The 16,380-nt window shown below is 38.8% G+C and overlaps 1 protein-coding gene across 7 annotated transcripts in view; it reads right to left on the bottom strand.

Moving 5' to 3' along the window:
- Positions 1-7,868: 7,868 nt before the first annotated feature.
- Zfand6 (zinc finger AN1-type containing 6) overlaps positions 7,869-16,380 on the bottom strand; it is a 70,936-nt gene continuing 62,424 nt past the window's right edge. For 3 of the 7 annotated variants that reach the window (XM_052762991.1, XM_052762990.1, XM_052762989.1), the window contains 3 exons: positions 13,977-14,021; positions 10,636-10,749; positions 7,871-8,816 (listed from right to left, as the gene is read on the bottom strand). In XM_052762991.1, coding sequence (XP_052618951.1) covers positions 8,668-8,816; positions 10,636-10,749; positions 13,977-14,021 — 308 coding nt within the window. In that variant the 3' untranslated portion in view covers positions 7,871-8,667. Of the gene's footprint in view, positions 8,817-10,635; positions 10,750-13,976; positions 14,022-16,380 lie in introns of all 7 variants that reach the window. The other 4 variants (XM_052762992.1, XM_052762993.1, XM_052762994.1 and 1 more) reach the window with 3 other exon arrangements.

Genomic DNA, 16,380 nt, shown 5'->3' with positions numbered 1-16,380 from the left:
TGGAATGTTCATTCTTTTCTTTCCTGTTTGGAGTCTGTGTTGGGCTCGTGGATTGTTCCTTAGTTCTCCTTTGCTCATGTGTTTCTCTCATGAAATGTCTTCTTCCTGTCTGTGTTCTCCTGGCTGAGCCTATCCTTCTCTCTGTGTCTAGGATTCAAGTACACTCTGTAGTGCTGCTTTGTGATCGTGAATTGCAATAATTTGTGCTTGCTTAAAATGGCCTTATTTCTCCATGAGTTTTAAAAGATCATTTTGATAGGTTGGTAGTTATTTACCTCCAGAACATGAAATCTATCACCCCATGCTTTCCTGATGTTCAGGGTTTCTATTGAGAGGTCTTGAGACTTGACACTTTTTTTTTTTTTTTTTACTTCTTTTAGTGTTCTTTTGTACTTCCATACACTATATAATGAAGAGGTTTTCTGGTCATGCGAATTCGGGGTTCTAGATGCCCCTTTCATTTGGATTCTTTCTGTAGCATCAAAACATTTTCTCCTCTAATTTCATTAAGTGCAGTCTCTGTGTTTTTAGTTATTTCAGATCCTTCTACCCCATGAATTCCTAAATTGGTCTCTTGACTAAATCTTGAAAGTTGCATCATGCTTTTACTTTTTCTTTTCTTCTTTTTTTCCCCCCCCAAAGCTTGTCTTTAACCCCAGCACTTCAGAGGCAGAGGCAGGTGGATCTCTGTGAGTTTGAAACCAGTTTGGTCTACACAATGAATTCCAGGCCAGCCATGGCTACATAGTGAGGTCCTCTCTCAAACAAACAAACAGACATACCCCAATTCTCTTGCTGAATTTCCCATCCATTTTGCATACTTTCTCATCTGTGTTGTTGACTCTTCTCTGGGTCCTGAATGGATTTCCTTCCTTCATCTGGTTATTTGTATATTCTTTGAAGATATTTATAATTTTTCACATATAAGCCTTCCAATTCGTTTTACCTATTCTTTCCTCTTCACGCATCACCTCTCCTCTCCTCCTTTCTCCTCCCCTCCCCTCCGTCATCTCCCACTGCTGGTTAAGAGGGCTCATCAAAGGGTCTTTCTCATCTCTGTGAGATCGGTTAACTGTATTTATGTTGGTTTATTTCTGAACTGTTCTGTTGCACATACATTATTCTGCCAGTATCAGTTTTCATTATGGGAGCAATGTAGTTAAATTTTGGAGTCTGTATCAACTTGCACCTTGTAGTTTAAAAAAAAAATAAGTGACTCTTCTGGACCTTTTTAATCATGTTGATGTCCAAAATATAATTTGCTGAGATTATTGGAATTGCACTGAATTTACCAGAGTAAATACCAGAGAAGAACAGATTGAGTCTCCCCATCAATGACTATGGACCAGCTCTCCTGTTCCATCTATCTTTGCTTTCTCATTAGTTTTAGTTTTTCCTGACATAAATGTTATACTTACTTTACTAGGCTTACAACTAAGTAATTTTTTGAAGGTAATTCAAACTGTTACTTTCTTATTCAAAACGTTCTTGTTGGTATAAACACTGACTTGTTTATATATTGCAATCCACATAGTTGCTTCTAGTTATCAGAGTTATGCTAATTCTTTTAGGTTTTCTATGGAGCAGACATGCCATTTGCAAATGAATACAGGTTTTCTCTCCCCAATCTGAGTAGCTTTTCCTATTTCATTAGTGGATCAACAGGATGTAAAGGAGGAAACATTTTTGTCTCGTTCTATCTCAGAGGGAAAGTATCAATTTTCTCACCTCTTAATATACTAGGTAGGTTTGGGGTATATTTTTCCTTTTCTTTTAATCTATAAAATTTTTGTATATTCCTAGTTTGTTTCATTTTTATTATGAATGGGTGTTGGATTTTGTTGTATTTTTCCTGGATCTATCAGTAGGACTGATGTGAGACCAGATGTACAACTAGCCCTGTAGACCAAAAATAAATACTGCCTGATTATGGTGTATAGTTTTTAAAATACATCTTTAGGTTCTACTTGCCAAGTTTTTGTTAAGGACTATTTGCATTGACATTTATGAGAAGCACTGGTCTATTATCTCATAATGTATTTGATAGAATACATTAGAAAGCATTCTCTCAGGGCTGGAGAGACAGCACAGTGGTTAAGAACACTTGCTGCTCTTGCACAGAATCCAAATTCAGTTCCCAGCACCCATATAGTGGCTCACAACCACCTGTAATTCTAGCTCCAGAAGACCTGATGCCCTCCTCTGACCTTTGCAGGAACCAGGCAGGCACAGGGTACATATATATATGTGCAGGCCAAATACTCATACACATAAAATTTAGAAATTAAAAAAAAAAAGGCAAGCATTCCCTCTGCCACTGCATTCTACATGAGATTGCAGAGAATTTGTCTAATTTTTTTTTCTTTTTTCTTTTTTTTTTTTTTGGTTTTTCGAGACAGGGTTTCTCTGTGTAGCTTTGCACCTTTCCTGGAACTCACTTGGTAGCCCAGGCTGGCCTCGAACTCACAGAGATCCGCCTGGCTCTGCCTCCCGAGTGCTGGGATTAAAGGCGTGCGCCACCACCGCCCAGCTGAGAATTTGTCTAATTTCTTAAGTGTTTACCTACCAGGGGCTTTCCCCCACCCCCCGGTGATTATACATTCTCTTTAATGTATAAAACCCTCTGTGAATTTTAGAAGCCTGTTCCTGTGGCTAATTTTTCATCAATGTGACAAACACTTGTATCATCTGGGGAGAGGGAATCTCAGTTGAGAAAGTGCTTCCATCAGATTGGGCAGTAGGAAAGTTTGTGTGACATTTTCTTAATGATGTAGGTGAGCCCAGCACCTATCCAATTGTGGGCAGTGCCACCCTTGGGCACATGATCCTGGGCTGTATAAGAAAAGGGAACAAGGCAGTAAGCAGCATCTCCATTGTTTCTGTTTCAGGTCTTGCACTTACTTCCCTCAATCACTGATGAACTGTGACCTGGGACTTACAAGCCAAATAAATCCTTTCCTCCCCAAGTTGCTTTTGGTCATGGTGTTTATCACAATAGGAAGACTAGAACAGGGTCTTTTGAGAAACTTGCCAGTCATCTCATTTATCGTTTGTGGGCATAGAATGATCTACAGTATTTTTTAAAATATCTATGTTCTTGGGATCTACACTGATAGCCCCTCTTCCCTCCTGATAAGAGATCACTCCCCCCTTTTAACATTACAGATGTTAGTGAACATTGGGGGCCCTCAGGTTTCTAGTTGTAAAGGTCTTTCATTGGTTATATTCTATTCATCTCATCTCCACATTTCTCGCTTATTCCCCTTGCCCTCCTAATCTTTCAAAAACTTTTTTTAAAAAAAAAAGATTTGTGTATGGATGTGTACCATGCACACAGGGGGCCCAGGAATCACAGAGCCACCATGTGGGAGCTGGGAATTGAACCCAGATTGGTAAGAGCAACAAGTACTCTTAACTGTTGGGTCATCTCTCCAAGTCCCTCTGAATTAATCTTAATGATTACATACTAAAAAAAGGAAAACCAAAAAGCTAAGAAGCCAGTATGAAAAAGAAGCAACAAACTTCATAGATCCTTTCCTAAATTCCCAAGAATATTCAGCTAAATGTTCTAGAAATTCTGTGAGGAAAAGAAATTCTAGCCACTGTCAGTTTTGTATAAGTTGTCTTGACATCAGGCAAACAGGGCTCTTGCATGGTATGCTTGGAGTAATCATTTCATGCAATCCAAGTCAATGCCTCAAAAAATTTAAATGACAAGAAATTCCACATCAACACAGAAGGGACAAAGGATAACAGAGATTGTAATTTATGGTTTTACAATTAAGGCACACTGAGGCTGGAGGACTAAAATTTTATTGAAAATAAAAGTAACGCTTAAATGCTGGTCGTGGTGGCGACGCCTTTAATCCCAGCATTTAGGAGGCAGAGGCAGGTGGATTTCTGAGTTTGAGGCCAGCCTGATCTACAGAGTTCCTGGACAGTCAGGGCTACACAGAGAAAACCCTGTCTCAAAACAAAAACAAACAATATAACAAGCTGGTTCAGGAGTTTTCATGCACCAGTCCCAATTTCAAAGTAAGGTCATCAAACAGCTTTATAATTGACACTTTCCTTTTTAATATTCAGCTTGAGGTAAACAATCATAATCCTTGGCTCAATACTCCGCACTGGTTCAGAAAGCCTTCTTTTGCTTACTGGAGTATCCTGAATCTGCTACCCAAAAAGCTGTCAACTGTCACTTACCAGCCTATGCTGCCTGTCATCTAAGGACCAAGTTTTACATCATTACCCTTCTCTTCATATAAATGTCACTACAGTTTGTAAGAGGTCCATTTTCAGACCGCTCTTCCCTGCATGGCAGAGTACTGAACACAGAACTCTGAGTGTGTTCTCCACTGAGCTGCACCCTGCCTCGTTTTACACTTTGTACTTTGTATTGACCTCACATTCTACAGACCACTCCTCTTCAGTGAGGACTTGGGTTTACTTCTAGGTTTTCAAGTTTGTTATAACCTATCTAAGTTTTTCTTGTGTGTGTAGTGAAACTTCTGGAGGACAGAGTGTATTAAAAGCCCAACTTTAAAAAGTATCAACAAACTCTGAAGAGTCAAACCACTATTCACTAACAGCAGCATGGAAACCCTCTAACACTGCTACTGCAAGGCTTCAAATTTTTTGGCAAGTGATAGGTGTTGTTATCTCCTGTGGTCTTGATTTGCACTGTAGCTTCTTTCCACTAAGTAACCTGTCTCCCCCATGTGTAGATATGATAGGATAGATAGTAATAACTTGTTTAAAAATGTTTTACATTGTTATGGATTTTAGTTTATTGGTACAAATTTGAAGTTAATTTTGTTATACTGTATATATATTTCTACTCTCATTTGAGGTATTAGGTTTATGTAACTCATTTAGATTGTAATGGGTAATTAAAAAATACAGATTAATAATTAGTCTTCTATGATAAACTGAAAGTCATGTTAGTTTAGTTTTCCAGGTATATATAGATATATTTCAGATAGGTAGTCTTCAAACACTTCAAACACCTACAAAATATGGCATTTAAAATTAAAAATTTAGACTTTCTGGACAGTGAGACATGTCTGCTCCTGGCAGTACCAATTTACTTCAGAGAAGAGGATGGACATTGAAGACACTCTACATGGAGTTTATCTTCTTCGCAAAAATTGCCATTTGGGCAAGAAACTGTTCTTGCCTGGACTGCTTGATCGACTGGACATACAGGACCCATAGGAAGGTGACCACTGAACTTTGCTTGGCAAAATGGTCCTTCAGGTTCCTGCTTCACAGAAGAAACTGCCAGACATTCTATAGGACACAAAGAAAAGTGACTGAGAGACTCTAGGCCTGTGGGCTAAAGACAGATGCCCCAACTTCACAAAAGAACTTTGAATGATTGTCCAGGCTGCCAGCTGTCTCTGTCTACTCTCGAAAGACTCCCGAAAGTTGCTTGCGTCCTTCTCCTGTTTCTCAGGTAATATTATATCCTTCTGAGGTCTTTGATGTAGTTAAAGACTAGATAGTTATAATTTTCCTTAGTTATGATAAAAAAAATAAGTTAGATATAAAGCCTTAGACTCATAAATATAAGATAGAATATCTTCTTTAATTTTTGCCAAATACAAATAGACTAGATATAACTATAATTCTTGCTTGATAATTGTTTGTTATATGTAATTTTACTATGTGAAAGTTAAAAACCTTTTTGAAAAAAAAGAGGGGAGGGAAGTGCTGTGGGATGTTCTCTATGCTGTGAATGTATTGCTATGATTGATTGACAAAATGCTGATTGACCAGTAGCCAGGCAAAAAGTATAGGCAGGACTAACAGAGAACTGGAGGAACAAAAAGGCGGAGTCAGAGAGACGCCAGCCACGGTAAGGAGAAGCATGATGTAAGATACCAGTAAGCCACGAGGCAAGGTATAGATTTATGGAAATGGGTTAATTTAATATATAAGAACAGATAGCAAGAAGCCTGCCACAGCTATACAATTTATAAGTAATATAAGTCTCTGTGTGTTTACTGAGAGGATGCTAGTGGGAGAGATGTGCCCCGACTGCCGGCAGGCCAGGGCACAGAAAAACTCCAGCTACACCCATGTTCTCTAAAGATAAGTATCTTAAGGTCTGTTAGGTGGTCTATTAATCTTTTATTCTCTTGGAGTTTTAAAGTGTTGTTTTACATTTCCATCTTTTAACATTCTTCTCTATAGTGTCAAAGGATTTATTTCCTCTTTCCAGCTCGATGTCTCCTTTCCCTGAAGCATCAGGCTATCTTTACCTGACACCAGAGTTCACTTTGGTCCTTTGGGAGGCAATCTAGTGTTTCCCATTGCAATCTCAAGGCACCTGGTGCTGTTCAGACACTACTGTGGAAGGATGTCTTCTGACTTTTCAGTTAACTGGTGTTAAGTTGTAGAAACTGGCATTTTATCTTGCCACCTAACTAAACCTTACTGTATCTGGTGATCTCTTTCTGGATTTACTAAGGTGTGCCATTAAAAAAATCATACAATGTTCAAAGCTTGAGTGCTGCTTCTGGCTCATGGGTGTCTTGTGCCAGTGTCTAGGATATGCAACAGCACCATTCTAAATACACACAGTAAAATGGGCACCTTGTCTGTCTCTCACTTTGAAACAGTCTGTACTTTTTGGTAGATCTTAGTTTTTCTTTGATTGATAGGTTTTACATAGACATTATCGGCTTAAAGAAAATTCTATGGTTTTTTTGTTGTTTTTGTTTCTTGAGACAGGGTTTGTGTAGTAGCTCTGGTTGTCCTGGAACTCACTCTGTAGACCAGGCTGGCCTCGAACTCCCCGAGATCCACCTGCCTCTTCGTCCTGAGTGCTGGGATTAAAGGCGTGCACCACCACTACCTGGCCTAGTTTTGTTTTATAAATTTACTATTTTGTTTGTGTATGCATGCGCCCATGAGTGTGGTGAAGGTCTCGGGAATATGGTTCTGAAAATAGGCTTTTGTGGCAAGCACTTTCATGTACTTGGTTATTTCACTGGCCCGAAGAAATCCCTGCCTAGCATGGAGTCTGGACCCCATCTCCAGCATTACCTGCATAAACTAGCATGGTGGAAGACGTCCTCAGCTACATATTAGCTGGGGTACTACAGACTCTTAACCAATCCATGAATCCCTTTCTAATCCTGCTATTTTGTTAATTATGAAAGGGCTCTTTTTTTTTCTTTCCTTTTCTTTTCAAGACAAACTCTCTCTCACTATATTATCCAGGTCTGAAGTTTATTATATAGACCAGATTAGCCTTGGACTTGCAGTGATCTGTCTGGTAAGTACTAGAATTCCAGGCACACACCACCATGCCAGGCTTACTTTATCCAAAGCTACTGAGACAGTCACAGTGGTTAATCCTCATTTAAATCTATCTGCATGATCAGCTGATCAATATATAATTGTAATATTAAACCATCGCATATACATTAGTTAGTAATTAAAATTAAGAAATTTTACATCAAGAAATTTGTATTGTAAAGTACAGCCAATGTCTTTTTAAACAGACTAATTTCCAGAAGTTTAGAAACCAGAGGACAAATAGGTCGTTGGAGGGTTTATAATTTCGAGTTTATAATTCTTCTACTGAGGCACAGTTTGAATGTCTCTAATCCTATGGAGTAAAGAAGCCCCCATTAGATGTTAATTTGGTGTGTCAGAGTGCAGGACAGTCAGATGAAGGCCAGAATATGTGAGAGCTCAGTAACCTGGTTTTGAAAAAACTCATAGGAATATAATTTGTCATAGCAAATGAGCATGAACACATGTGAGACAGATAGTGGTACTCTTAGCAAATTAGGAAAGCAAAACAGTAGAAGATTTAAAGAGAAAATTAACTACCAGAAAGAAAGAAAAGCAGCATTTTTTTTCTGGTTTTCCTTTTATTTAATCAAAGACTGGTGAATAAACATAAATACAGCACAATGACTTCAGATCACTCTTTATATTGTGCACACACAGACCAATGAACAGTAATCTGAAAGAAACTTGCAGTCAGCAGTGAAATGCATTCAGCCTTTCTTTCCTTTACTAAAAAAAAAAAAAAAAAAAAAAAAAAAACAGAAAAAAAGAAAAAAAAAAGAAAAAACCACAAATTTAGAATCTCCTCAGCACATATTCTCCTGTGACAAATGATTCCGACATAAATAGTGGGTGCAAAGAAACTATGCTAACATATGTATAACCTTTGTTAATGAAAACAAAACAAACACAAGCAGCCATAATGATTAAGATACATTCAGTTACTGATAACTAGTTGTGCCCAGAAGGGCATTATCAAAAGGGAATCGTGCTGCAGAGAAAAGCTATATATACATACACAATGAGAAATAAACTGCAAGATCAACACATGCATGTTTAATACTGGAAAAATCACAGCCCTCCAGAATTTCTCCACATTTGTTATAAAAGCCCTCTGCACTCAACTAAAATTAAAATGATCTTAAAAGGATAATACTTCTTTTCAGCCACAGAAACTGCAATGGAAATAAATGTTCAGAGTCATTTTCAAAACAAAAACAAAAATCTATTCTTCTGATGACATGCATGATTCAAAGGTCTATGCAAGATACGGTGCTCTACATTCCCAAGGACTAGGAAAAAAAACCTCAAGTCAATTTTTAGTTTGCAGATGGTCAAAGGATTTTGTATTCCAGCAGGAGTTCAAATCTTCTGGATCTTTTCTCCAACAACTACTGGATTTTCTTTTCTGATTTTCTCAGCAGCATCAGCTTTGTAATTGTAAGAGCAATTGTGTACATCTGAGTAACGGTGCACACCACAGTAAACATTTCCACACCGGCATTCAAACCCTGGAAATGGATGAATATGTGTACAGCATGGGTTAGACAGGATGGTGAGACAGTAAGTTCTTCCCACAGTTAGTGCTAAGTAACACTGTCTTCAAGTCTATGAAGAATCACTGTAAGGTTCTAGAGCTATATTCTCGGCTCACTAGCAGAGAGCTTCCTTTCTTGCACCTATCTACAAATACATGTTTGCACTAGGGCAAGCCCTGATTGCTTCTCTGAGCTGGTTTTACCTGTGATAAGACCATAATTTCTTCCTATGAAAAGAAGGCTGCTAAATTGAAAATGGATCATTTCTTTTTAAACTGAAAAAGCATAATATGAAAGCAAGTCCTACTGTCAGGAGACAACTGTAACATTTAATTAAGACCAGGCCAGTGAGTCCTGCAGAACTGCTTCTGAATGACAAGTCTTTTAACTTTCCCCTCTGCTAAGCTCTGAGGAGATGTGAACTGTTCTGTGGGGGAAGTTCAAGAAGACAGAATCCAGGGTCAGGTTCCTGTGCATCAATGTCCTCACTATCAGAGGCAAATCACTAAGCTTCCTTGAGACTCACATGAGCTTTTTATGGAATTGTGAATTACTCTAAGGATCAAGTGAGTGTCCATATACAATAAACACCCAATAAAAGCTACTTAACTATCCAGGCGGTGGTGGTGTACACTTTTAATCCCAGCACTTGAGAGGCAGAGGCAGGTGGATCTCTGTGAGTTTGAGGCTAGCCTGATCTACAGAGTGAGTTCTAGGACATTAAGGGCTACAGTAAAACCCTATCTGGAAAAATCAAACCAACAACAACAAACAAAATAAAAAAACAAAAAGCTATTTAACTTGAGGGATATGCTCTATGGGTTAAATATATATTGGAGGAGTGGGACAGTTTAGGTTAACTTTGACATCATACTTTAATCTCCTTTAGTGACAACCTAGTCTTTAGCATGAAGTGATCCTAAGGTATCATTTTCTTTTCTGTTTTTTTGTGAAGTAGGATCTGATGTAGCATATGCTGGCCTTGAACTTGTGGATCATTCTGCCCTCCTGTCCCAAGTGCTGGAATTACAGGCATGTGCTACCATGCCTCCCTCTGAAGCATAATTTTCATTCCAAGTCTTACTGTTTTCTGCTCCTATTTCTGATTTTTATATAAGTATTTGGCACAATGCCCAAGTAAACAATCAGTAAAACTATTTTAACTGCATCACTTTCTAGTGAAGCAAGCCCAGTACAAGGCTTGCCTGGCCTTAACCCACAGCTCCCTTGTCAGAGAAGAGGCTGCACTTTCCTTGACAGGCCTCCACTCCCTTTTGTTTATGTAAATGGATCACAGAACTCCTCCTGTCCCTGAATGCCCAGAGCAGTCTGACTGCACTTAACATACGTTCTTTGCTAAATATTTTTGAATAGTTCCCCTTTAACAATTTTGACAACTGAGTTACAGCACCAGGCATGTACCAGGATTGTCTTCTACACTGCACCAAGCTGCTTTGCTTTTAGCTCACTGACCATGCATGGTCAATCATCAGCATTTTACATAAAGCACTTCACAGCTTATCGAAGTCCCTCCAAAATACCATCTCCTTGAAAGCAGGAGACACCTTTGCCCTTCACCGGCATTCACCACATTGACCTTACTTGTCAAATACTCTCAAACCCAGCTGACATGAATTTTTAAATGCTTTGAAAAAAAAAAGACAATACAGAAATTTACATGTATGTAGCCAACGCCCATGCTCACAGAGGCAGCAGCAATCTTAACTGGCCAGTAACAGTGAGCATAAGTTATTCAAAACATGACCTTTAAACCATCCAAGGAAGCCCTTACCAGTAAGTCCCACTTTCTTCCTGCACATGAAACAGCGATTCTTTTTTTGTTTTGGTTTTTCAAGAGACTTGCTTTGCTCTTCAGATGGCTGCTGTGTTGTATCTGATACTGAAGCTGACAAAAAACAGGAGGGCGACAAATTTAATTATTCAGTAAGATTTGGTGTTTGGGTGGTGGTTGATCTACACCCCATACTATCCCATAGATTTGTAATTCAAAGACTAGCTAAGGAACTGGTTTACAGGCCAGGAAAGAGATTCATAAACTTGGGCTATATATAAAACATGACCCTATTTTCATTAAATGTATGTATACACACAGGTAGAAGGTAATCTATAATATACTAAACAGTGGTTCTAAACAGTGGCTTACAGATATTCTTCTTTTGGTATCTAAAGTGGGGAGGGGGAGAGGGAGATAGAGAGACAGAGACAGACACTGACTACCTAGAACTCTAAAGGAATGTATAAGAATAGCCATATGAAAATTAACACTGTGCACAGTCTGGTCTACAGAGACTTCTCAGAAAACAGGAATACCAATGTTCTCAGAATGTTCCACATAAAACCACTTAAGCCAAGAGTTGTGGCACAGCCTATAATCCAGTATCCAGAAGATTATTGTTTGAGCCTAATTTACAGAGTAAGTAAAAGGCCAGCCAAAACAACAAAATGAGACTCTTTCTCAAACCGATCCCTACTCCCAAAGCACTTAAGAAGCTAGGAAAAAGAATCAGACACAAGTAAACTTTAAAATGATGTAATTAAGATTAAAACTAACAAACAGTGCATTTTCACACTAAAATCAAGAGCAGATGCATTGCAACTCAGTTTGAGTCACCATTACTAAACCCTGTTAATGTTCCCTTTCCTGTTACTTGTCACCCTGGCCCTCCTGAGTGCCCCAGAGTCTGCAACCTGGCTTGGTACACATGACATCTAGCTTGAAAACAGTGAGTGGCCTATCATGGTTCAAGTTCCAACTTAACCATTTGGTCACAACCAGGGCCGTTCCAAGGAGTTACCACTCTTGCTGACTATTCTGGCTCATTTCTACAAGCTACCCCAAAAGGCTTTCCCATTCCAACCATGTGTGTTCTTTAGAGTCACGATCCAATACCCTTCCCTCATCAACACTCTAGCTTTCCACCCTATTCCCCATGCTTCACCTGTTGTAGATGAAAAGCAAATAGTTTAAACATTTTGATGGTTCCTCACTATTCTCCAAGGTAAGGTCCAGGGATCTTCGCCATTCCTGTCACCTTCTCCCTGGCCATATTACATCATTCCTTAGCTGCCATATATTTGATCCACACGGCAGTGCCTGACTTCCTTAACACATTTCTCTCACCTGTGGGCTCTTGTGAGGTCCTTGCCGTGCCTGATCTTTAGCAACTAGCTCCATCTTGTCTTTTCTGTTTACACTGATGGAACCGAACCCACTCCTAACGTCTCAGAGCAGGAAACCCTCGCTATCCTGTGTTCCCATGGTACTTTCTAAGCTCCTATAACTGTCTACTTAACTTGGCTTAAGTGAATTCTTTGAGGGCAGGAACCTGTCCCACCATCCCTGTTACCAGAGCCTATCATGATTCCTCTGTCACTCAAGAAATAAATGTCTGTGGATCTGCATTAAGTCACTTACCCACTGTACCTATGGTGGACATTTCCACAGCCAGAGCACAGCACCTCTTACAACTACCTACTTATAGCAGATACTCAAATACTTCTTAGTGGACTACAACTTGCGTATGTTAACTATTTAGTAGTAAAAAAATATGACACCAGGCAAAATACCATACAATAGAAGTGAGTGTATGGTAATGAATTCTACATCACAACTTCTCCACTAGACAAGCTAAACCCAGGCCAAAGAAACTTCTACTAATATACACCCTTATTTCTTATGGCCACATTGTTCTTTTTTTTTTTACAGGGTTTCTCTGTGTAGCTTTGTGCCTTTTCCTGGATCTCGCTCTGTAGACCAGACTGGCCTGGAACTCACAAAGATCCGTCTGCCTCTGCCTCCCAACTGCTGGGATTAAAGGCGTGCACCACCACCACCTGGCTCACATTGTATTTTTTTTTTTTGGTTTTTCGAGACAGGGTTTCTCTGTGTAGCTTTGCACCTTTCCTGGAACTCACTTGGTAGCCCAGACTGGCCTCGAACTCACAGAGATCCGCCTGGCTCTGCCTCCCGAGTGCTGGGATTAAAGGCGTGCGCCACCACCGCCCAGCTTTTTTTCTTTTTCTTTTTTTTTTTTGGTATTTTTTTAAAACAAAATAGGGAGACAAACTTTTTTATTTTCTACAAAAAAGTACCCTTAGGATATGAGCTCATTGTGGACAAGGGGTGAATGTGTTGTTTTAGTCTTTGTCTCTAGAACAATATTAAGTAAGGCTTGGCTCTGTAAACTGAACTCAAAAATAATTTAAACTGTAATCAGAAATGAACCTGTATATTTATTTTCTTTAAAATTTGTAAGCCATGATATCTAACCTGTTCTCTAAAAAATATGGTAGTCAAACAAATTAATGCTTAAATGTCAGTAACACTATCACAGATTTCTTTTCTAAACAAGATTAGTTTAACTACTGAGAAATTTTGGGAAGTAACCGGAAATGGAAAGAGTGAAAATTTACGCCCTTCCTCTGAACACAAGTGATTTCACACAACTCAACAGTGAAACTTGCTGATTAGCCCTGAAGACCTAAGACAAATTACTGAGGGCAGGTGCAACTTTGAAATTAAAGACTGCTCAGCTGTCTGAAAAGCCCATAAGCCAGAGCTTGCATTTGGACTGCTGAGTATCAGATACAGCTGAGAGATGATGGGGACATCTGCTCACCGCAAACCTTAATTCACAAGCAGTATGTGAGTACTCTGTGAAAGAGTGACTCCAAGAAATTACTGTTTCCTTGGGTTATATGTGAGATTTAAGACCACAGAACGCCTTTTCCAATTGTGTTTATAGAAAAGGAACTATTCAATCATGAATAGAGCTATCTAGTGGCAAAGAAGCCAAAGAACCATAGTCTTACTGAGTTTAAAGTTAAGGACAGTTTCTTTAGAACAGGATAGGTTTTCATACAGGGAAACAAAGATTAGAAATATACTGCATATTGTTAGTAACTAAGAACTGGTGACTGTCTATATCATACCCACTGGTCATACAGGTCTGTGGTGAGGCCAATGTAACAACATAAAGGCAGCAAAATCAACAGTACTATGCTTGCCAGCTGAATTGCTAACTGGAACCCTGAGTAGATATGGTCTACTGGCTATTGCTGTTAAGAGACTTCAAAAAGCACTGGACAGATAAGAGTGGTTTAACTACCCACATGGAGGATCACATTCAAGAGGAACAAGGCCCTCTGCTCTGGGTCCTGTAAACAGAAAAAGAATACAAATGTAATAGTAAGTACACAACATGATTTAAATACTACTTGTTTGGGGCATACTCATAAACACAGTGGAAAAAACAAACTGAACTTAGAACAAAACACTATCTTAATATGCCCACTTTCTCTTGGTGGTGGATACAGTATCTCTATATAATATGATACATAATTTTTTTCCTCAGACAGTCTTGACAATTCTCAAGAATCAGACAACGTTTTTTTTTGGTGTGCAGCATTTGCACAGCCCAAGCATGTAAGACAAGCACCCTACTACAGAGTTCCAGTCCAGTGAAGGATCAGAATTGAGGAGCTCAATGGTTCTACTTACTTCTGCTCTGAACCCAGTGCTGACATAGAACAAATGCTCTCTAGATACTACTTAGGGACTCAATGCAGATGGTTAAAACCACCAACTGGGATAATTTTAATTTTCCTTTCAAAAAAACCTCATTTTATTATATGTGTGTTTAAACTGAATATAATTCTATGAAAAATAAGAAAAAAATTTAACTACCAAGAGAAAATCAGACTAGCTCTGCTACTAGCATCCAAAAGAAACAAGTCCTATTTTTATTATTTTCCAGGAATCATATTAAGTAGAAACAGGCCTGGCAAGATGGCTCAGCAGGTAAGGCTGCTTGCTGCCACACCTGACACCCTGAGTAAAATCCCCAGAAGCCACACGGTGGAAGGCAAGAACAACTCGAGTGAGCTCTAGTACCAAGCAAGGACATGCTTTTATTCTCTTCAGAATTAAGAGTGAAGATGCCAGTTCACCTGATAATTATCCTTAACTTTTTGAGAAACTCCACATTGTTTTCCAAAGCATCTACACTATTCTGAATTCCCATAATGTGCAAGTGTTCCAACTTACACACACCAAAACACTTGTTATTGCTACTGCTGGCAGTACTCTGTGGGGGGGTCACGTGTTAATTCATTATGGGTATGCTTTTGCAATTCCCTGGTGACTACAGATGCAGAGCATCCTTTCACTTGCTGTCAGTTTGTACTTCTCTGGAAAAATATCTACTCAGACCCTTTGCCTATTTTTATTTCCTTTAAAAATATCTTATTAATCCTCTGAGAACTTCCTATACTGTATTTAATTTTTTATTAGATTTATATATTTTATTTTATGTGAGTGCTCACATGTGGGTCCTGGGAATTGAACCTATTCCTCTGCAAGAGCATCAAATGCTCAGCTACTGAGCACCATTCTACCTAGTTTTCATTGGATTGTCATATTCTGTTTTCTTTCACTCTTTCTTCTCTTATTTTTACAGCTACCAGAGATTTAAACTAGGATCCCATGCATGCTGCCCAAGTGCTCTACCTCTGAGCTACATCTCCCAGCAGAAAATTTTACTTCTTTATACACTCTTATTAGACAGATGATGTAAAACATTTTCTGTGCTGCTTTTCTACTCTTTTCATGAAAACAAAACATAAGAGGATACTCATCTATCCTCTTTGGTTGCTATTGATTTAGGTGTCTTATTTAAGAAACTTATAATCCAAAACTACAAAAATTACACTTTCTTTAAGAGTTTTTATAGTCTCAGGTCTTATATTCATGTAGGTTTTGGTTATGTTGTGGGTGAACTTTTACATCTTTTATGAAACAGGGATCCAATTCATTCTTTTGATCAGACTTTCATTTTCCCACTGGATGACCTCAGACCTTTGTTTAATATCAACTGCCCTTAAGCTTCTGAGTGTATTTCTGGACTATCAATATTATTCTACTGATATGTGTGAGTAGCTTCATGACAGGACTTCAGTTTGGATCACTGTATCTTTTAATAAATTTTGAAATTTGGAACTGTTAAGTATTGTAATTTTTTCAAGACTGTCTGGGCTGTTTTCACCCATTCTTCAAAATCTGATGAAATCCCTGATTTCTACACTATATAAGCTTTTCTAAATAACAGTCCCAAGTTAGCCCAACAGTTCCTCTGACTGCTGTGAACTACTGATTTAACAACTCTCTCTAAGAATCCTGGTTCCCTCTGCTTTGTCTTTGACAGCTCAGCCTCCAAAAAGCTGATTCATTCTACACCGGAAAGCTTTACAGTCAGTCATCTTTTATTCTAAGCCTCCGATAACTCTCGAATCATTTGGGCAATATACAAAACAAGAATATCCTTCACTGTTTGTACAGCTCATTCTGATTCTGCAGTCTGAATTATTTTAAATTTCCTGTAAGGTGGACATGATTAAAAACAATGAAAATACAGTGCAGAAATGTTGTCAGGGGAAAGACATGAAGCCAGAAGCTCTACATCTAAACCCCATCTTCCTTTCAGTCTGCACCACCTGAGACACGGAGGGCTGCGAGGGT

This window comes from Peromyscus californicus, unplaced genomic scaffold, assembly GCF_007827085.1.
Source record: "Peromyscus californicus insignis strain IS unplaced genomic scaffold, ASM782708v3 Scaffold_4__1_contigs__length_199733344, whole genome shotgun sequence".
NCBI classification, from domain to species: domain Eukaryota; kingdom Metazoa; phylum Chordata; class Mammalia; order Rodentia; family Cricetidae; genus Peromyscus; species Peromyscus californicus.
This window is presented reverse-complemented; position numbering and strand designations above follow the sequence as displayed.